At 37.2% G+C, this 18,165-nt stretch overlaps 1 protein-coding gene across 5 annotated transcripts in view; it reads left to right on the top strand.

Moving 5' to 3' along the window:
• The window catches only part of HECTD1 (HECT domain E3 ubiquitin protein ligase 1), a 95,084-nt gene that overhangs the window by 59,481 nt on the left and 17,438 nt on the right, over nucleotides 1-18,165 (top strand). For 2 of the 5 annotated variants that reach the window (XM_074955811.1, XM_074955810.1), the window contains exons 23-29: nucleotides 117-283; nucleotides 520-696; nucleotides 5,053-5,748; nucleotides 10,004-10,225; nucleotides 12,511-12,644; nucleotides 15,403-15,559; nucleotides 16,546-16,768. In XM_074955811.1, the coding sequence (XP_074811912.1) occupies nucleotides 117-283; nucleotides 520-696; nucleotides 5,053-5,748; nucleotides 10,004-10,225; nucleotides 12,511-12,644; nucleotides 15,403-15,559; nucleotides 16,546-16,768 (1,776 nt within the window). Of the gene's footprint in view, nucleotides 1-116; nucleotides 284-519; nucleotides 697-4,911; nucleotides 5,749-10,003; nucleotides 10,226-12,510; nucleotides 12,645-15,402; nucleotides 15,560-16,545; nucleotides 16,769-18,165 lie in introns of all 5 variants that reach the window. The other 3 variants (XM_074955809.1, XM_074955808.1, XM_074955813.1) reach the window with 2 other exon arrangements.

Genomic DNA, 18,165 nt, shown 5'->3' with positions numbered 1-18,165 from the left:
TAACCCGTAAAGCTTCTTATTTTCATATTTTTCATGTTCTTGTCAGTTTTCATGCATTAGTAAATTAGCATCAGTAAAAGTAAGCCTCTCTTCTTTTTCTCCCAATTAACATGAAGATCTACAGCAACCTGGCCTATAGATCCACCAAAGGATGAGAAGCAAGGATGGAGACATGTAAGAATAAAACAGATGGGAAAGAATGCCAGTGGGCAAACACACTACCTCTCCCTGTCTGGTTTTGAACTTTATGGTACTGTGAATGGAGTGTGTGAAGATCAATTAGGTAAGGAAAATAATACATCTATCCAATTTGCTTTCCCACAAAGTGATAGTGAATGCATGGCATGAAGATAAGTGAATATGAGGAAAGTGATAAATTGAACTTTGTCATTGACCTTTTTTTTTAAAAAAACTAAGCTCAAAATAAGTTTGCATGCAGTTTAGCTCTACCTTTTTAAACATACTTTTACAATCTTGTCTAGATTTTTCTTTAATCTACATTTCAATTACTGTGTGTAGGAAAAGCAGCTAAGGAAGCAGAAGCTAATCTGCGGAGGCAGAGGCGGCTAGTTCGCTCTCAAGTTTTGAAGTACATGGTTCCTGGTGCTCGTGTAATCAGGGGAATTGACTGGAAGTGGCGAGATCAGGATGGCAGTCCACAGGGCGAAGGCACTGTTACAGGAGAATTGCATAATGGTGAGGAAGTGCTTATTGAATTTATAAAGAGTTTTAGATTAATAGTTTCATGTTCTGTTGAATTGTGATTATGAAATCATCATTTTGTTTTCTTTGCTTCACTTTGAAAGGCTAATGCAAACCTAGAATGCATCAGGCAAGGTATTTCCAGTAGAGATAGGGAAGAGTTATTACCATTATACAAGGCACTGGTGAGATCTCATCTGGAATACTGTGTGCCATGCTGGTCTCCCATTTTAAGAAAAGGGAATTCCAACTGGAACAGGTGTAGAGAAGGGCTACTAGGATGGTCAGAGGAATGGAGAACCTATCTTAATAGAGGAGACTTAAGGGGCTTGGTTTGTTTAGCCTAACCAAAGGAAGGCTATGGGGAGCTAAGATTGCTCTCTGTTAATACATCAATGGGATAATGGGAGGGAGAGGAGTTATTTAAGTTAAGGGCCCAGTGTTGACACAACAAATGGATATAAATGACCATCAACAAATTTAGGCTTGAAATTAGACAAAGGTTTTTAACCATCAGTGAAGTAAAGTTCTGCAACAGCCTCCCGAGGGGAGCAGTGGGGGCAAAAATCCTAACTGGTTTCAGGAATGAGCTTGATAAGTTTGGAGGGGATGGTATGGTATTGCCTACAATGTCATGTGGCCCATCTGGGATTGCTAGTAGCAAATATATCTTCAGTGCCTGCAGATGGAACACTAGATGGGGGGAGGCTTCTGAGTTACTACAGTGAGTTCTTTTTCCAGGTATCTGGCTGGTGGGTCTCACCAACATACCCAGGATCTAACTGATCACCATAATTTGGGTTGGGAAGGAATTTTCTCCCGGGTTTCATTGGCAGACCCTTAGGGGCTTTTTGCTTTCCTTTACAGCACGGGGCACAGGTCCCTTGCTGATTTAACCTAGAGTAAATGGTGGATTCTCTGTAATGTGAAGTCTTTAAACAATGATTGAGGACTTCAGTAACTCAGCCAGAGGTTACAGATCTATTACAGGAGGTTGGGTGGGTGAGGTTCTGAGTCCTGCAAAGTGCAGGAGGTTAGACTAAGTGATCACAATGGTCCTTTCTGGCCTTAAAGTCTGAGAGTCTATGAGAAAATGTTACGATGTTTGTAGGGCACAGATGATTAATATTTTAGAGGAGGTTGATTAAATGTTTTATGATTTTCTTTTCACTGTTGAGTTCAGTTGTGAAATTCTACATTTTTCTTTTTAATGCATGAAAATAGTCTGTTCCAGTACATATAACAAGTACAGCAGAAATTGAGTTGGTTTGGAAATGGTGAATATGAAATGAATATATCTTTATCATTTTGCTTCATTAAATACACCAAATTGTTATTGCAGAATCTGTTTGTGACATGATAAACAGTTTACAGCATGTAAAATTGTTGATTAGTACAAGATGATGAAGTATGCTTCATATCTGCATTGTCTCAAGATACCTTTCTGCATCTCTTCTAGCTTAGCATTTGCAACGTTTTTCTTGGACTTTTTTTTTTTTTTTAAATACGTATTCTATACCTTTCCTGTCTTGCTAGCTTCACTGGGATCAGGTCACTGTTTGCTTAATATAAAAGCGATTAACTTAATGGCCTACAAAAGCCATGGAAGTCAGAGCTCAGGAGGATATAGAGTGCTGTCAGAGAGGCTCCCGAACAGTGACGATTATACTGTCTCCTTCTTTATTGTTTTCCCTTTCAAGGATACAATATCAACCCCATTTCTGATGCCTCCTGAATATAGGATCACTCCTTCCTTAGCTCTGTATTTTTTCTGTGTGCGGTTGTTAGCCCTTTAATATTATTTAAAGATATAATATTGTTTGGATATTTTTTAAAACTTCAATGTAGCATGTAGGGAACTCTTCCATGGTCAGTACACTGCTCTTAACAGATGCAGCCACACCCACAGCCATATTCTTATTTGCAATACTTTTCTAAGTATGGTTGGTGAGTAGTATTTTTATCATGCAAATCTCCTAGTAAATCAATGGTTTATCTCCCTTTGTTAAAACTTTATTATTTAAAATAAGTGAAACTACTGCTCAGCCTTCTCATGTGGTTAAGTCAGATTACATAAAACATATCAGCAAATTCTTTATCCGTACTATAGTCTTCCTATGCATTGTTGGAATATTGCAAGAAACATCCCAGTGACTTTAGTTGGAATTTTCTGAATTTTAAGGAGATGTTGGACTGGGGCAAGAGTACCCAGCACCTTGCAGGAGCAAGATTCCTAATGCGTAGAAAGTGACCTCATTATATATATGAAAAAATTTCATGTGGGCTTTTAAAATCAGATAATCTAAAAATAATAGGGTAGGAAAGATACTACTAACTAGGAATAGTATATTTGATTATGCTTTTCCAAAACATTCTCTCCTGAACCCCATAAGGAAATTCATATTTGTTTACCATGATAAGGGACTTACCTCCCTATCTTGTGTGTAGAGTTTGGCAAGAAAAGCATTTGAAATCCTGAGTTTTTAATGGGGAAAAGGAAAAATTCAAATTTTGTGTGTCACCTTTCGCATGGCAAGTTTCAGTTTGAGGTGGCTTGAAACAGTTCATATAAAATCTCTCAAATGTTTATCAGTGCATAGTAAAACCAAAAATACTTCATAAACTGTGACACTGCTAATGTGGATACCTCTTTTTGACATATATGAAGATTGTGGCCATTTAAAAACACTTTTTTTCTCCAAATTGCAAGAGTGTGTTGGCCTAGTTTGAGAATTGCCTCTGAAGTTGTATTTTCTTCTAAAAAATTATGCCTTTTGGGTAGAACTTTGCATACACAAAAAAAGCATCTGATGATGCCAAAAGTACATTTTAATGTTTAACTTAAAAATAGCTCATATCTGTCTTTATTTGAGAAAATAAAACGTGCATCTGGCTTGACAGTTTCTAGGTCTCATTTCTTCCTGATGTGATATAAAATGACTAACACCCCCCCCCCCACATTTTTATGAGTTTAATGGAAAGTTCTGATCAGTTGAAACAGTGCTACCGAGTTTCATTATAACAACATATAGTAAAGCTTAAATTAAAAAAAAAACCTTTATGAAACATTAAGATTGCGATAAACATTTAGACAAGCAAGAAATTAAAACATGAGAGTAACATTTTACCATTTATACACGATGTGAGCAGTAGTAACAATAGTCTGAATTAAGGGTTTAGATATTAACTTTACCTTTTGAACTTGCTTACGTTAGTCTTTTATCACAATGGTGTTAGAAACATCTTCTAATAAAAGAATTGAAAAGGTGCATCCCCTGTTAGAGCTATTTTCATCTCAAGTAATCATCTGGTCAAACATTCTATTAAATTTATTATTCTTTTGCAATTATAGAGTCCAAACCTGCCACCCTTACTCAAGCAAGTAGTCCTTACCTGTATAGTCCAGTGGAAGTCAGTGAGGCTATTCATGTGAGTAAGGAATGCAGGATTGGGCCCACATTAATTACTGAACTAAAAAACTGAGTTTCAGTAAAAGTATTTGTATTTTCAATTGAATACAAGAAAGAAAAAAAAGTCCCAGTTTAATCAATTTCATTTTTTAAATATGCATTCTATAACTTAGATGCTAGCACACTAAGCTTCATTTAAGCAACATATATAACAGTGTTGTAATTATTACAGTTTCACAGAAATAAGTAAAGACATGAGAAATTTTAATACATAAATTTAATACTTATTTTAATACATAATTATGATTTTTGCTGACTTAACTTCCTTAATTTTTAAGGAATGAAATTTGTAAATTTAGGGGAAACTGTATTAGCATCCTTTGTTATAGTAAACATTTTATCTTACAAATACTTCAAGCCCACTTATATGAAACTCATATCCATCTTTAATTAAAATAAAGATTTTTTTTTTTTTTTTTAAAACAAGAAGAAATGCCTGTTTAACAGGCATCTAGTATGCCAAATTCCAGCCTGGAGCAAACTTTTTTTGGCTGGATTCTCAGACCCTGAAAATAGAGATTAGTTAAGGCATGTGAATGCCAACTTAACTTAGTAAAACTATCAAATTATTTAAATTCAAAAACTTTTTTCATTTTAATTGGCAATGAAGGCTATTTACTAATTTTAGTAACTCAGAGATACAGCCCTGATGCAAAGCTGATCCCATATTGTGGAGCTACTGTCTGACACGCTCCTGTCTGCTTTCTGCTGGGTCTCACAAACTCCTGTCCCTTTCCAGGCTGGATTGATGTCACCTGGGATGCTGGTGGCTCTAACTCTTACCGTATGGGCGCAGAAGGAAAGTTTGACCTCAAGCTTGCACCAGGGTACGACCCTGATTCAGCGGCATCACCCAAACCTGTTTCATCCACTGTTTCAGGCACAACGCAGTCATGGAGCAGCTTGGTGAAAAACAACTGTCCAGACAAGACGACTGCTGCTGCAGGCTCCTCAAGTAGAAAAGGAAGCAGCAGTTCTGTGTGTAGCGTGGCCAGTAGCAGCGACATCAGCTTGGGTTCGAGCAAAATGGAGCGGAGATCAGAGAGTGTAATGGAACAGAATATAGTTTCAGGCACTGACGTCCACGAGCCAATTGTTGTTCTGTCTTCTGCTGATAACATGCCTCAAGCTGAAGTAGGGTCATCATCCAGTGCAAGCACCAGCACCTTAACAGCGGACATGGGAAATGAAAATGCAGAAAGGAAGTTAGGTCCTGACAATTCCATACGTACTCCTGGGGAGTCTAGTGCTATATCCATGGGAATTGTTAGTGTGAGCTCTCCTGATGTTAGTTCAGTATCTGAACTGACCAATAAAGAAGCAGCTTCCCAACGACCCCTTAGCTCTTCAGCAAGTAACAGACTTTCAGTGAGTTCTTTGTTGGCTGCTGGTGCTCCAATGAGCTCCAGTGCAAGTGTTCCTAATTTATCTTCACGTGAAACTTCTAGCTTGGAGTCTTTTGTACGAAGAGTGGCAAACATAGCACGTACCAATGCCACTAACAACATGAATTTAAGCCGAAGTAGCAGTGATAACAACACTAATACTTTGGGAAGGAATGTCATGAGCACTGCAAGTAAGTAAGATATATTTTTGTCAGAAAATGAGATCAAATGCTTCATGTAAGAGGGATGTGGAAGGATGTGTCTGTCTTTGGCTTCCTTTTAGACTTTAAATGTCGTCCATTCTGAAAGCTTTATATGGAATTTACATCAGCCCCCATTTCCTGTGTTTTTGTATAACTCATGAAGAGTTCATTGTGTTTGGGAAATGGCGTATTGCTGTTTCTTCACTAATTTGTAACTATATTGGTGTCAACTGTCCTTGTTCCCTCTGTAGCATTCTCCAAACAAGAAAATAAGTTTATTCCTGTAACACATTTTTGAAAATGTGCTACTTCAACAAAATTAGAGATGCTGGAAAAGTAACAGGAGCTGATTTATGAGGCTGCCTCTTTAATCTGTTCCATATTACATACATTTACACACATGCAGAGGTCTGATCTACCCTGAGGGGGAAAAGTATATATGTAATTACCAGTATTACTAGGGGGTTTCCTGCGCATTGTGAATTGATTCTGTAGACTTAAAACTAAAGAACACAGTAAAGGAAAAAATAGTGTACAGTAGAAAGATATTTTAAAATTTCCATGGATATAATTTCCCACTTAATATTAAAGCCAACTGCAATCCACTTCACTGAATTCCTTATGATGTGTATAGTTTGTGTATAATTATGGTTTTGATCCAACAAATCTTAGGCATATGCCTAACTTTAAGCATGTGTGTAGTTCCGTTGTTTTCAATGGTACTGTATGTGTTTTGAGGCAAGGTATGTGCTACAGTCCTTTGCTGGATTTAAGGTATGGTAAGGGAAGTATATAAAATCCTGCTGTTTATTATGAGTTAGTTCACTCTTCTGAGTTTTACAATGGCACTGTCTCTCACTTGGTGTATCATATAACTTGCAGATGTTTGTTTTGTAAATTTGGCCAATTATGTTGTTTAAATTAGGGGAAGGCATTGATGAGCAGCCTTTTATCAAATTGACCAAGTTCAGAGAAATGAAGCCATCCTAACCAGAAAGCAACAGTTCAGTTTCATATTAGAATTGCCATACCTTTTGTATTCCTTTTCCTTGTATTCTTTTTCTCCAAATAGGTGAATGACCAGCTACAGTAAAAGGGATTGCTCCTTGTTCCTTTTGTGTGTGCGCGCATGTGTGTTCATCTTTTTTCTTTGAATGATGATGTATAGAAAACTTTTCAGTTTGTTTTTGCTATCCATTCTTATGTTCATAAAGTGAGATCAGGAAAAATAATTTAACATTTTGGGGCAGGCATAAAGATAAAGGGGAATAGAGGGAGGAGTAGAGGAAGAAAGAGATTACTGGCTCTTTGTTTCATAGAGCAGGAGAACAGTGCCAGTAATGCTGAAGTTAATTTGTGTTGGGGGAGGGGAGGCTTTGATTGAAAACAATAGTATGTGTTTTAAAGCACACTTAATTAGCTTCCTAGAATTTGGCAGCATGTTAAGACATATATTGTGAAACAGTAGTGATGCAAAGTGCAAATAAACCCAGTCCTTAACTTGCCAATTGCTTATTTCAAAATTAAATCTTAATTAAAAAAAAAATTCTCTCCTTTTAGGAATTATTTTGAATTTTATAAAAGGAGAAAATGGCATCTAGTAGAGATGTGGCACCAAAGACTAAATTCAATAAAGAAACCATACTTAGTATGATGCATATGTAACCCACAAACCTCCTGGGTGTTGTGTTTTGTCCCATCTAGTGGCACCGAGACCACTTAGAGAGAGGTGAATGAGTCTGCTCTACAGCCTTCGCGAAGAGCCATATGGCTTTTAGCTCATAGTAAAGGCTCATGCACTAAGCTCCAGAGGTCCCAGGTTCGATCCCGCCCGCTGTTGCTTTTACAAGTGGGGGCTCATCTGGGATATTTAACTGAGAAGTCTCTGAAGCTTGGGACGCGCTGGGGTTACACATAGCTAAGTGGAGGGCCTGGAATTCAGATACATTCTGCCTATAGGCTTGTCCAGAAACGGTCTGTCTGAAATTACAGATGATTGGGTCTGGGGATCTAGCTATTATGGTTGCAATTTAAAAATATCAGCATTTACCAGTAGTTACTATGCAGTGGTATCTGAGCTAACCAGTTTCTCTACACTTGTATAACCGTGTAATAACAGCTGGCATGTGCTGACTTTGACTTCTACTGTACCTCCTCCTTATTCTAGTAACAACTTGCTGTTGCTACTGTGGTTGTGTATGAGAAGATATCCACACTATTATAATCCCCCTTTTCAGGCTCTTCAAACTTAAAAAAAAAAAAAAAAAAAAAAAAAAAAAATCCTTGGGCCTGAAATTTCTCGTGCTTGTCTTTAGAGAGGTCTCTTTAGGAGGTGAAGTTAGCTACTTAAAGGAAACCTCAAAATTTAAAGCTAGTTTGTGAAATTATTTTTAGGTACTATACCTGCCTGGGACACCCCAGCCAATTTTTGTGATGTTCCTAGTTTTAATTTTTAGCCTATTGTGTAAGACTCATATCAGCAAAGGGGAAATGACTGACTACAGAATGAAACAGAAGCAGTAACATTTATTATACACAGAGCTATCAAATGCACTGAGTAAACAAACTGAATTTTTTTCTAAACTCTTTCTAATGTGATTAAATTGCTTGTATCCCTTTTGGAAGCAATTTCCAAAATTGCTTTTTTTAATAATTAAAAAGCTTATTTTTAAAACTTCAAACTCCTGTATTTCACATGTTTTATAGAAATAATGTTTGAAAATCCCATAACATGCAGCAAGCTATATTTTTATTATGGCCTGAGCCTGCGAACATACACAATCTTTACTTCAGGCATGTGAGAAATCCCATTGAAGTCAACGGGACAATTCACATGCTTAAAGTTAAGCATGTGCAGAAATATTTGCAGGATTGAGGCTTACGTGTTTGATTTCTTACAGATACACCGTACAGCACTGCATATATAATCACGGTCACCATGTAAATACCCTGAATTCTGCCCATTGAATTACAGTAAACAAAGCTGCACATATGTCAGTTATCATTAAGGCCCTACTTCATTCGTGATATTGTGGATCCTGCGATATTGGGCTACCACTACAGTTTTTATTTTAATTAGCTTGCTCTGCACAGTCCACAATTTTGCATACATTTTGATTATGCATTTAGTACTGCAATAACAGTAAAATATAAAAGGCTAAAGTGATTGGACTTGATTTCTACAGTAATTGTGTTAAGACTTTTTTATAATCTTCTGAAGCTTATATTGTACCAGTCACCTTTCTTTTGTAATGAATGTACTATTGTTGCAGCATAATGTCTTGTTAAAAAAAAACAAACAAAAAAATAGCAGGCATAACAAAATACTAGAGTGTTTATATCCTTCCAGCAATTTTTTTTAAACAAATAGGTCTTCTCTGGCTTTTCCAAATTACCGCTATTAATAAAGGTCCATTATTACTTTTCTGCGATTTTCCATGTCTTGTCTGCACCTCAGCCGCAATTATTTGAAGATCATCCAGTAATTCAAGTAGGGCCTTAATTATTATACATTTAAAATAAAACGCAATTAGTGTATTTTATGAGCATGCAGTCACAGTTCTTTTTTTCTTGTTTTTAGTCTTTAATGTTTTTTAAAAAGGTAAATTCAGAAAATGATTTTAAGATAAAATCATGGCTGAGATTTTTCATACAAGTTTGGAAATTAAGTTACATTTTTCATAGCACCTGTGACTGAAGTACATTGCCCATATTAATGAATAAACACAGTACATAGAATTAAACAAAATAGTACATATGTGAGAGAATGTCAGGTTAGGGTTTCTGTAGGATTTGTAAAATGCACAAACATCAGAATCTACAAAATTATATCCGTTCTAATGTTTCTAACTGTCTTTTTGCAGTTAGAATATTTTCTCTGTATATCTATTAAATTGTATTGACATTAGTTAGAGAAGAGATCAAATCAGATTAAACTGGGTTTTAAAGAAGATATTGCAGATTTCCAAGGAATTTGTATACAGTGGGATGTATTTAATAAAATTTTGCTTAGTTTACATGGAGGTTGTTCCAAACTGGACATGCGGTCTATTTTACACCCACCAAACAGTTGCTGTCCACCTCTGTGTTTAGGACCCCTCTTCTCATAGGCTTCCTAGACAGGTTACCTATGGTGACTTTCAAGCCAAAAAACCCCAAATTTTTTTTTTCCCCCAAACACAGGACTCATGCATGTAAATTGTGCTCTTCGAATCATTTATTGTATCTTACCATATCTTTATAGCTTCTCCTCTTATGGGTGCCCAAAGTTTTCCTAATCTGACTACAACTGGTACCACATCAACAGTGACCATGTCTACATCCAGTGTTACTAGCAGCAGCAATGTAGCTACAGCAACTACAGTTTTATCTGTTGGTCAGTCACTTAGTAACACTCTAACTACTAGCCTAACATCAACATCTAGTGAGAGCGATACAGGTCAGGAGGCAGAATATTCTTTATATGGTAAGTTTCATTTTTAAATGAACATAAGCAGACCTCCCATTAATGATTTTCCTTTTCTTCTTTATCTTTTTGATGGTTTTTTGTTTAGTGTTTTATTTCCTGAACAGTGTTTGTTTGAGAGTTGAGCTGTTCACCTGTCATGAGTTATGCAAGGCTGTGCTCATTCAAAGGAATTTTGATATAATGGCAGTGTTTTTGTCCATTTTGTTTTTTTATAGTCTAAATCTCTCTCCTCTTATTGATTTTTTTTTTATGTAGGCATTTAAATATTATATTTGATTTTTTGTAAAAATTGAACCAATGAGTTTAATGTCTAAAACATTCAGTAAATAGGTGTATTTTAAAATCAAACTTTCTTCTGTGTGTGTTGTATAGGTATATTGGTCCAGATTTTTAAAGGTATTTAGGCATTCCTGTGCTTAGCATTACAGTTCCTAACTGATTCAGGAGCCTAAATATCATTTTCAAAAGGGTCTGAATCCCTTTTGAAGATGAGATTTAGTCTCTTAAACCAGTTGCAATGCTATACACAGCAATGCCCAAATGCCTTTTAAAAATCCAGGCCATTGCCTTTTATCTCAGCGATAACACATTTTATTTTATGAATCAAGTGTGTGTGTGTGTGTGTGTGGTTCCAGGAATCCCAATACCAGAGGAATGTCAACAAATTGAAGGGAATTTAAAAAAATGAAATGATTAAGAGGATGGAATGGTCTTATTTATGAGGAAAGACGCAAAAGAACTTAAATGCACAATACAGATTAGCTTGGCTAAATGCTAACTATGGGATAGGATAAGCAGTTAAAGGGTGTAAATACTAAAATGGAAAAGGGGGAATTTAGGGTAGTCTAAGGTGAGTAATATATAGGAGTGAAAGGGATGAAATTGAGCCAAGGAAAATTTAGGCTGGATATCAGGAAATACTTTGTAGCATAGAGGTTTATTAAACTGGGGAATAGCCTCCTAAGGGAGGTCATGAGAACTCCATTACATGAGTCATTTAAAACTAAAATGAACAAAGCACTTAAAGAATGTAGAGAAAAGTTCTGTCTTGGGCCCTCATCTAATGCCCATTCACTTCAATGGATTAGGCCCATTAGAGGGGATGGTCAAGATGTCTGAATATGCCTTTTCCATTTCTAATTTCTTTGATTCTGTGATACTAAATGGAACCAGTGTCACTCAAATATCTACATGTTGACAAAAACTTTTGTTCTGGCTCGGTGGCTGGGCTTAAAGCACACTGTACTTGGGAAAGACTGATGTGGTAGTCATAGAATTCCTGCTGGAGTCTTGGGAACGACGCAGAGGTTGCTTGGATAGATGAATTTATTTGTTGTGCTCGGGTAGAGCCTCCATAGCAGAGGTGCAGGTACCGCCCCCCCCCCCGCCCCACACACACTAAAAAAACCCTCTTTAGTAGACACTAGGGGAGTACGGGTGATTATACATTTTATCTTTAAAAATGGTGTTAACAAATATATTATCAAAAGAGTCTGTTACATTATGTCATTTGTAAGGCTCCGTGTCTGTCATGGCGGTCGTGGAAGTCACTGATTCCGTGACTTCTGCAATGGCTCCCCAGCTAAGATTTAGTCAGGGGTATTTATAGTTCAAGTCATGGACAGGTCACGGGCTGTGAATTTTTGTTTATTGCCCGTGATCTGTCTGTGACTTTGCCTAAAAATACCCATGATTAAATCATAGCCTTAGTCATGTGTCATGGTTTGGAACACACACTTAATGTTAGTAAAAAGGACACCATTAATTTGAAATTAGTTCTGAAAATGAGTTAAAGGTGTTTGAAGGTCGTAACCACCCCCGAGTACCACTACCAATCTTTGTAGTTTTACAGTCCACATATTTACACAAATATGAAAGATCCACAATAAAAGGGGAAACTGACTGTGTGACTGAATATAAAATGCTATGAAATGCATAATATAAACTGAAGAGGTAAAGATTTTTTCCCCCATTTTTACCAGTTCTGTGATTGTAGGTGTTACTTCTAACAAATAGTGAGAGACACATACACTGCTAAATATTTTTACTGTGTCCTTTGAACAGACTCTTGTTTCTTTGCCAAGTGTGCTATATTAGGTGCTTTACCTTTTTTTCTTTTCCACATTGCCAGAGTATCTTGAACTAGGTTTTAGCCCTGTCTTCCTTAATAGTTATTTTGTTTAAATGAAATCTGTTTTCATTCTTTCTTCTCTGTTTTTAGTTTTCAAAATTATTTAATTTTTTTTTAAAATGGGTTTGTGTGTCTCTTATTTTATATATAGATTTTCTTGATAGCTGCCGGGCAAGTACTCTATTAGCAGAGTTAGAGGATGATGAGGATCTGCCTGAGCCAGATGAGGAAGATGATGAAAATGAAGATGACAATCAAGAAGATCAGGAATATGAGGAAGTTATGGTATAGTATATACCTACCATACAAAAATATTTTCCATTTAAATAAAGTATGCATATTGAAGGCTATGTAAAACACCCATAGATATGCTAGCAATGTGGGGACCTAGAACTGGCTTTTCTATCCTTAGAGCTTATTTAGAGTTATAATAAATACATAAGAGTACCCGCTCCATGCTCTGAGTCAACTTGACAAATTCTTAAAACAATTCAGCATAAATAGATGTTGACAGTTACTTGCTAGTAGCACTATGCCAGCAGTAACATAAATATACCAAATTAATAAACCTCACCAATTAAACCACTGTACTACCTCCCCAATCTGACCCTCGGTTTGTTGGCCAGCAATTAAAAATACGGCTTGCAGTGTGCCCTGAACGCTAATAAGCTTGGACTGTTACAGACTGTGATCAGGGAATGAAAGTTAAAAGGTGCAGGGCCGTGATAGTGAGTGCCATTCCACCAGCTCCTTCTTTTTTGTACCAAAGGAGCCATAGCTCATGTGCTTCCATGGCAGTATCTTATAAGGAGAAAAGGAAATTTCTAACACTGGCAGGTCACGGCCTTTTCAGACCTTTATAGGCTAAAACCAGCATCTTAGAATCAGCCCAGAAACCAATGAACAGCCAGTTCAGATCATAGATCACCAGTTTAATGTGCTCATAAAATGACACACAACTTAACAAATAGTCTGCCAAATTCTGAGAACCCGCTGCAGTTTCTGGGTGGATTTAAGACACAGCTCCATGCAGAGAGCATTGCAGTAATGAAATCTCCAGGTGACAAAGAAAAAGGATGATAGTTGCATCCAAAGTTTACAGTTCACTGTCAACATCAAAAGTAGTGGGTACAACCTTCTGGCTGTGTGAAAGTGAAAAAAGCTGACCTGCCACAGCTGCTACCTTCTCTCCTGTTATCAGTTGGGAATCTAATCAGACTCCTGGACTGAGAACCTGATCCACAAATGATGGGAACACAACTTCAGTAACAAGAGCCAATGTTATTCTGGCCAAATCTTCTACTTCCCCGAGTTCAGTGATTCTCAATCAGAGAAACGTGTACTCCTGGAGATGTGCAGAGGTCTTCCAGAGGGTACATCAACTCATCTAGATATTTGCCGGGTTTTACAACAAAGTACTAGCAAAGTCAGTACAAACTAAAATTTCAGCGCGGCAATGACTTGTTTATATTGCTCTATATACTATACACTGAAATGTAACTACAATATTTATTTACAATGTTATTCCAATGGATTTATAATTATATGGTAAAAATGAGAAAGTAAGCAATTTTTCAGTAATAGTATCCTGTGACACTTGTGTATTTTTATGTCTGATTTTGTAATTAAATAGTTTTTAAGAGAGGTGAAACTTGGGGGTACCCAAGACAAATCAGATTCCCGAAAGGTGTACAGTAGTCTGGCAAGGTTGACCAGTATCACTTCAGACTTTAGATTGAATTTCGGTAGCTTTGGAAGAAAAAAACTGCACTGTATTTAAAAATCCTTAAAAAAAAAAAAAAAAAAAAAAAAAAAAAAAAAAAACCTCACACACAGAGGTCTTGCCTGACCCATTGTGGTTGATTCCATGCTCTGGTTTGATTCCTTGATAGCTGTGATGTCACAGTATGTATGTGCTGGGACCTCAGAAAAAGAGGTGGCGAGAATGGACATTGCAGGAGCTAAAATGAGAAACATAAGACTTCTGGTGGTAATGGTTCTGAATTTCCTCTTAGTTTGCCTATGGAGTAATTCTTCACATCTTTTCAGATGTATTGAACATCTACAAATCACCTTGACTTCATTGGGATTCATGTGTGCTCACACTTATGTAAATCCGGCTACTTAGATGCCTAAACATAGATTTAGAAACCTAATTTATGGGAATCCAAGTTTGACAGCTTTGGCTTACTATTTTATCTTTGAAGCTTTTCTTAAATGTTTCAGTTATTTCCATGGGAATTTGTGAACAACCTCTTGTGGCTAATTTAACATGCAAATTGAAATATTTTTAAATCCTATTTTTTGTTAGTGGATAAGAGATCCTGGTAAGGTTGTGCTTTCAGTGAAAACTTTGAAACTATTTTTAAATATAGATCACTAAATGCTTTCCAATTAATTATTTTGAAGGCTAAAAATTAATTTTTAGTGAAAGTCATGGGCAATAAACAAAAAATCACGGCCTGTGACCTGTCCATGAGTTTTACTATAAATGCCCCGACTTAATCGTAGCTGCTTCTTTGGGCCCCAGGACACTGCAGCTGCTCTGAGGCCACCCACTGGGGGTATGGCTGGCCCTGGGGCCGCTGCAGATGTAGAAGTCATGGAGGTTCCGGAAAGTCACGGTATCTGTGACTTGCGTGACATCTGTGACAGACTCTCAGCCTTAATTATTTTCCCTGTTGTCTTGTATTGATGAATAAAATTGTTTGGAGTGGCAGGGAGTGCATTTGTAGCTACAAACAGCGTCAATTTGTGAATAGTATTCCCAATGTGTATTTAATAGTAGTATTTTTTCAAAATGTAGATCTCAAAGCACTTTACAAAAATGGGTAAGGATAGTTAACTCCCACTTTTCACTTGAAAAAAATGGAGGTTTTGACCTTGCTGAAGGTAACTTAAGAAGTTAGATAAAAGAACCCCAGTACTCCTTTTTAGTTTGCTTTTAGTTTTACCTTTTATATAACTCTGCCTTATTTTGTAACTACTCTTTTTTGTTTAACTGTTGATCAGATGGTTTCTGTGTGGAATCTTGCTTCAACAGGAAGAAGAGGAATATGAAACTAAAGGTGGACGCAGAAGAACATGGGATGATGACTATGTATTGAAACGTCAGTTTTCTGCTTTGGTTCCTGCTTTTGACCCAAGACCTGGCCGTACTAATGTCCAACAGACAACTGATCTAGAAATCCCTCCACCAGGTATGCTGGAAGAACACTGAGGCAATGTCTACACTGCAGTTAGACACCCACAGCTGGCCCAGGCTGCAAGGCTGTTTAATTGCAGTGAAGACTTCTGAGCTCTGGCAGCCATCCACCTCGCAGGATCCCAGAGCCTGGGTTGCAGCCTGAGCCTGAAGTCTACTCTGCAATTAAACAGTCCCACAGTCCAAGCCCCATGAATCTCCATCAGCTGGCATCTAATTTGCCCTGAGAGTGCTTGTTCACACTGTAAAAGCAAGGTACTGTAGGCAGTGTTCCTCTAATTTTTAACAGGCCGTGTGCGCAAAAAATTTTTTCTGTGCTGCTGCTGAAGCACCCAAAAAAAAAAAAAAAAAAATGCCAAAGCTGGAGTGCGTGCGGTGTTTTGCCATGTGCACGCTGTTTCAGATCTGTGTGCACGCACACAGCTTAGAGGGAACAGTGACTGTAGGTCTTTCTATCTGTAGTGCCCAATAACTGGAAGAGAGTTGTGGCTTCAGCCTGCAAGGGTTGTACAATAAATATCCATCCTTAGTACAAACAAATTGAAAGGACCCAGTATAAGGGGAAGATATTAAGGCTTGAAGGAGAAATTTAAGTGCATCTGGTAATTTAAAGGGAAGGATGTTGTCAGGTCCCTTGCAATCCTCTGTTACTATGGGAGAACCTGATAGTGAAATTGAATGAAAGAAATAAAGTTAACTATTCTGCTTTCATTGTCAAAACTGATAAATGCAAAAAAGTAAACAAATAAGTAAATCTAGATTTCAGAAATTCCTTCAGCTGTTGGCAACATAGATACATCATGCTGTTTTTAATATAATTTTATCCTAACACTGTTCCTTTGGGATATAGACATTTAATATTAAATCAGTAAATGTTCTTATAAGGGCATATTATTATTAATGTTAAGTAGTATGTGTGGGGAGTACTTACGTTTCATGAATTTCTTGTTAATTGTTTCTTAAATGATTTTACAAATACAGGTACACCCCACTCAGAACTCCTGGAAGAAGTTGAGTGTATGCCATCACCTCGTTTAGCTCTTACCTTGAAAGTTACAGGTCTTGGTACAACTCGGGAAGTAGAGTTACCCCTAACAAATTTCCGATCTACCATCTTTTACTATGTACAGAAATTACTGCAGCTTTCCTGTAATGGCAATGTGAAATCTGATAAACTTAGACGTATTTGGGAGCCAACATACACGTAAGAGATTATAAATATATGAATGCATTTACAGTGGTTTTATTTGAGGATGACTGGCTAAGAAATTGCTATAAAAATGCATGTTAAGATTTGTGACTGCCTTTTTCTCACAAGATGCAAAGAAAGTGATACCGTCTGCAACTAATAACTTGAGGGAGAGAAGAGGGATTTTGCAGCAATGTAGAGTGGATCTGAAGAGGGTTGCTTCTGCCTGCTGCTTTTCTAAAAATGCAGTGTTGAAGGAGGTGCTGGGAAGTAATCAGTGTCCTTAATAAAACGTGTCTGCGATGGCCTACTAGGGATGTGACTCAGTCCCTGGCCATACCCTGCTATATAGACTTTATGTAAAAGATCTAAATCTTTCTTACATTCTGTTGCTTGTATTATAATTTTTTATCTACTTTTTTTTTATTGCAGATTCATTGTGGTTTTTGTAGTGCTTTGTAGAGTTTGGCATGGCTGATTTTGTATCTCTGATCTCATTAATGAAATTAGTGTTCAGTACAGTGGGGAGGTTTTCCATTCCATGAACTGTGAAGCATGATACACTATTAATGTATTTTGGTTTTCTTCTGAGTCCCTATCCCAGTTACCTTTTCAGTAGTAGTGTATTTTCACTCATCCTGACCTTGTATCCAAGGAACTAACAGGTTTTTCTCTGGGCCATTTTCAGTATTGTTCCCTGAGGGTATGTCTGTGCTGCAATTAGGAGGTATGTTTGTAGCAGGTGTAGACATACTTGAGCTACCTTTGATCTAGTTAGCCTGATCTACTTTAGAAGTCTTCAGTCATGTGCTTCAGGATATATCTACACTGAATTCAGGAAGTGTGATTACAAAATAGGTAGACATATCCAAACTACCTTTTGATATAGCTAGATCAAAGCTAGCTCAAGGAACAATAGTAGTGAAACTGTGGCAACACAAGAGGCTGCACATGCTAGCCCCATCCCCCAACAGGACTCTAGTACAGATGTAAGCAGCAGCCAGGCCTTCACTGCTGTTGCTACTTGAGCTCACTTTGATCTAGCTACATCAAAGGTAACTCGGATATGTCTACATATGTTTCAGTCACACCTCCTGATTGTAGTGTAGACATATCCTGAAACATGACTGAAGGCATCCTAATGTAACCACATCCTTTCCCTACCTCTAGATAAATTCTGTTAGCAACATTCTAGAGACCAGCATTTGTAGGATCACTCAGGCCCCATTTAAGCAAATGGAGCTTAAATGCTTTGCCAGAAAGGAATGGCCTTAAACACATGTTTCTGAGCATGAGTGTAAGTGTTCTGCTGAGTTGGGGCATCTCACACTTGCTACCAGGAAGAACTGCTGCTACTGCTCTTTCACAAGTCACCTAATAATCAAGCAACTTCCAACAAAACAATAAAGTAT

The sequence above is a fragment of the Natator depressus genome, chromosome 6 (assembly GCF_965152275.1).
Source record: "Natator depressus isolate rNatDep1 chromosome 6, rNatDep2.hap1, whole genome shotgun sequence".
Taxonomy (NCBI): domain Eukaryota; kingdom Metazoa; phylum Chordata; order Testudines; family Cheloniidae; genus Natator; species Natator depressus.
This window is presented reverse-complemented; position numbering and strand designations above follow the sequence as displayed.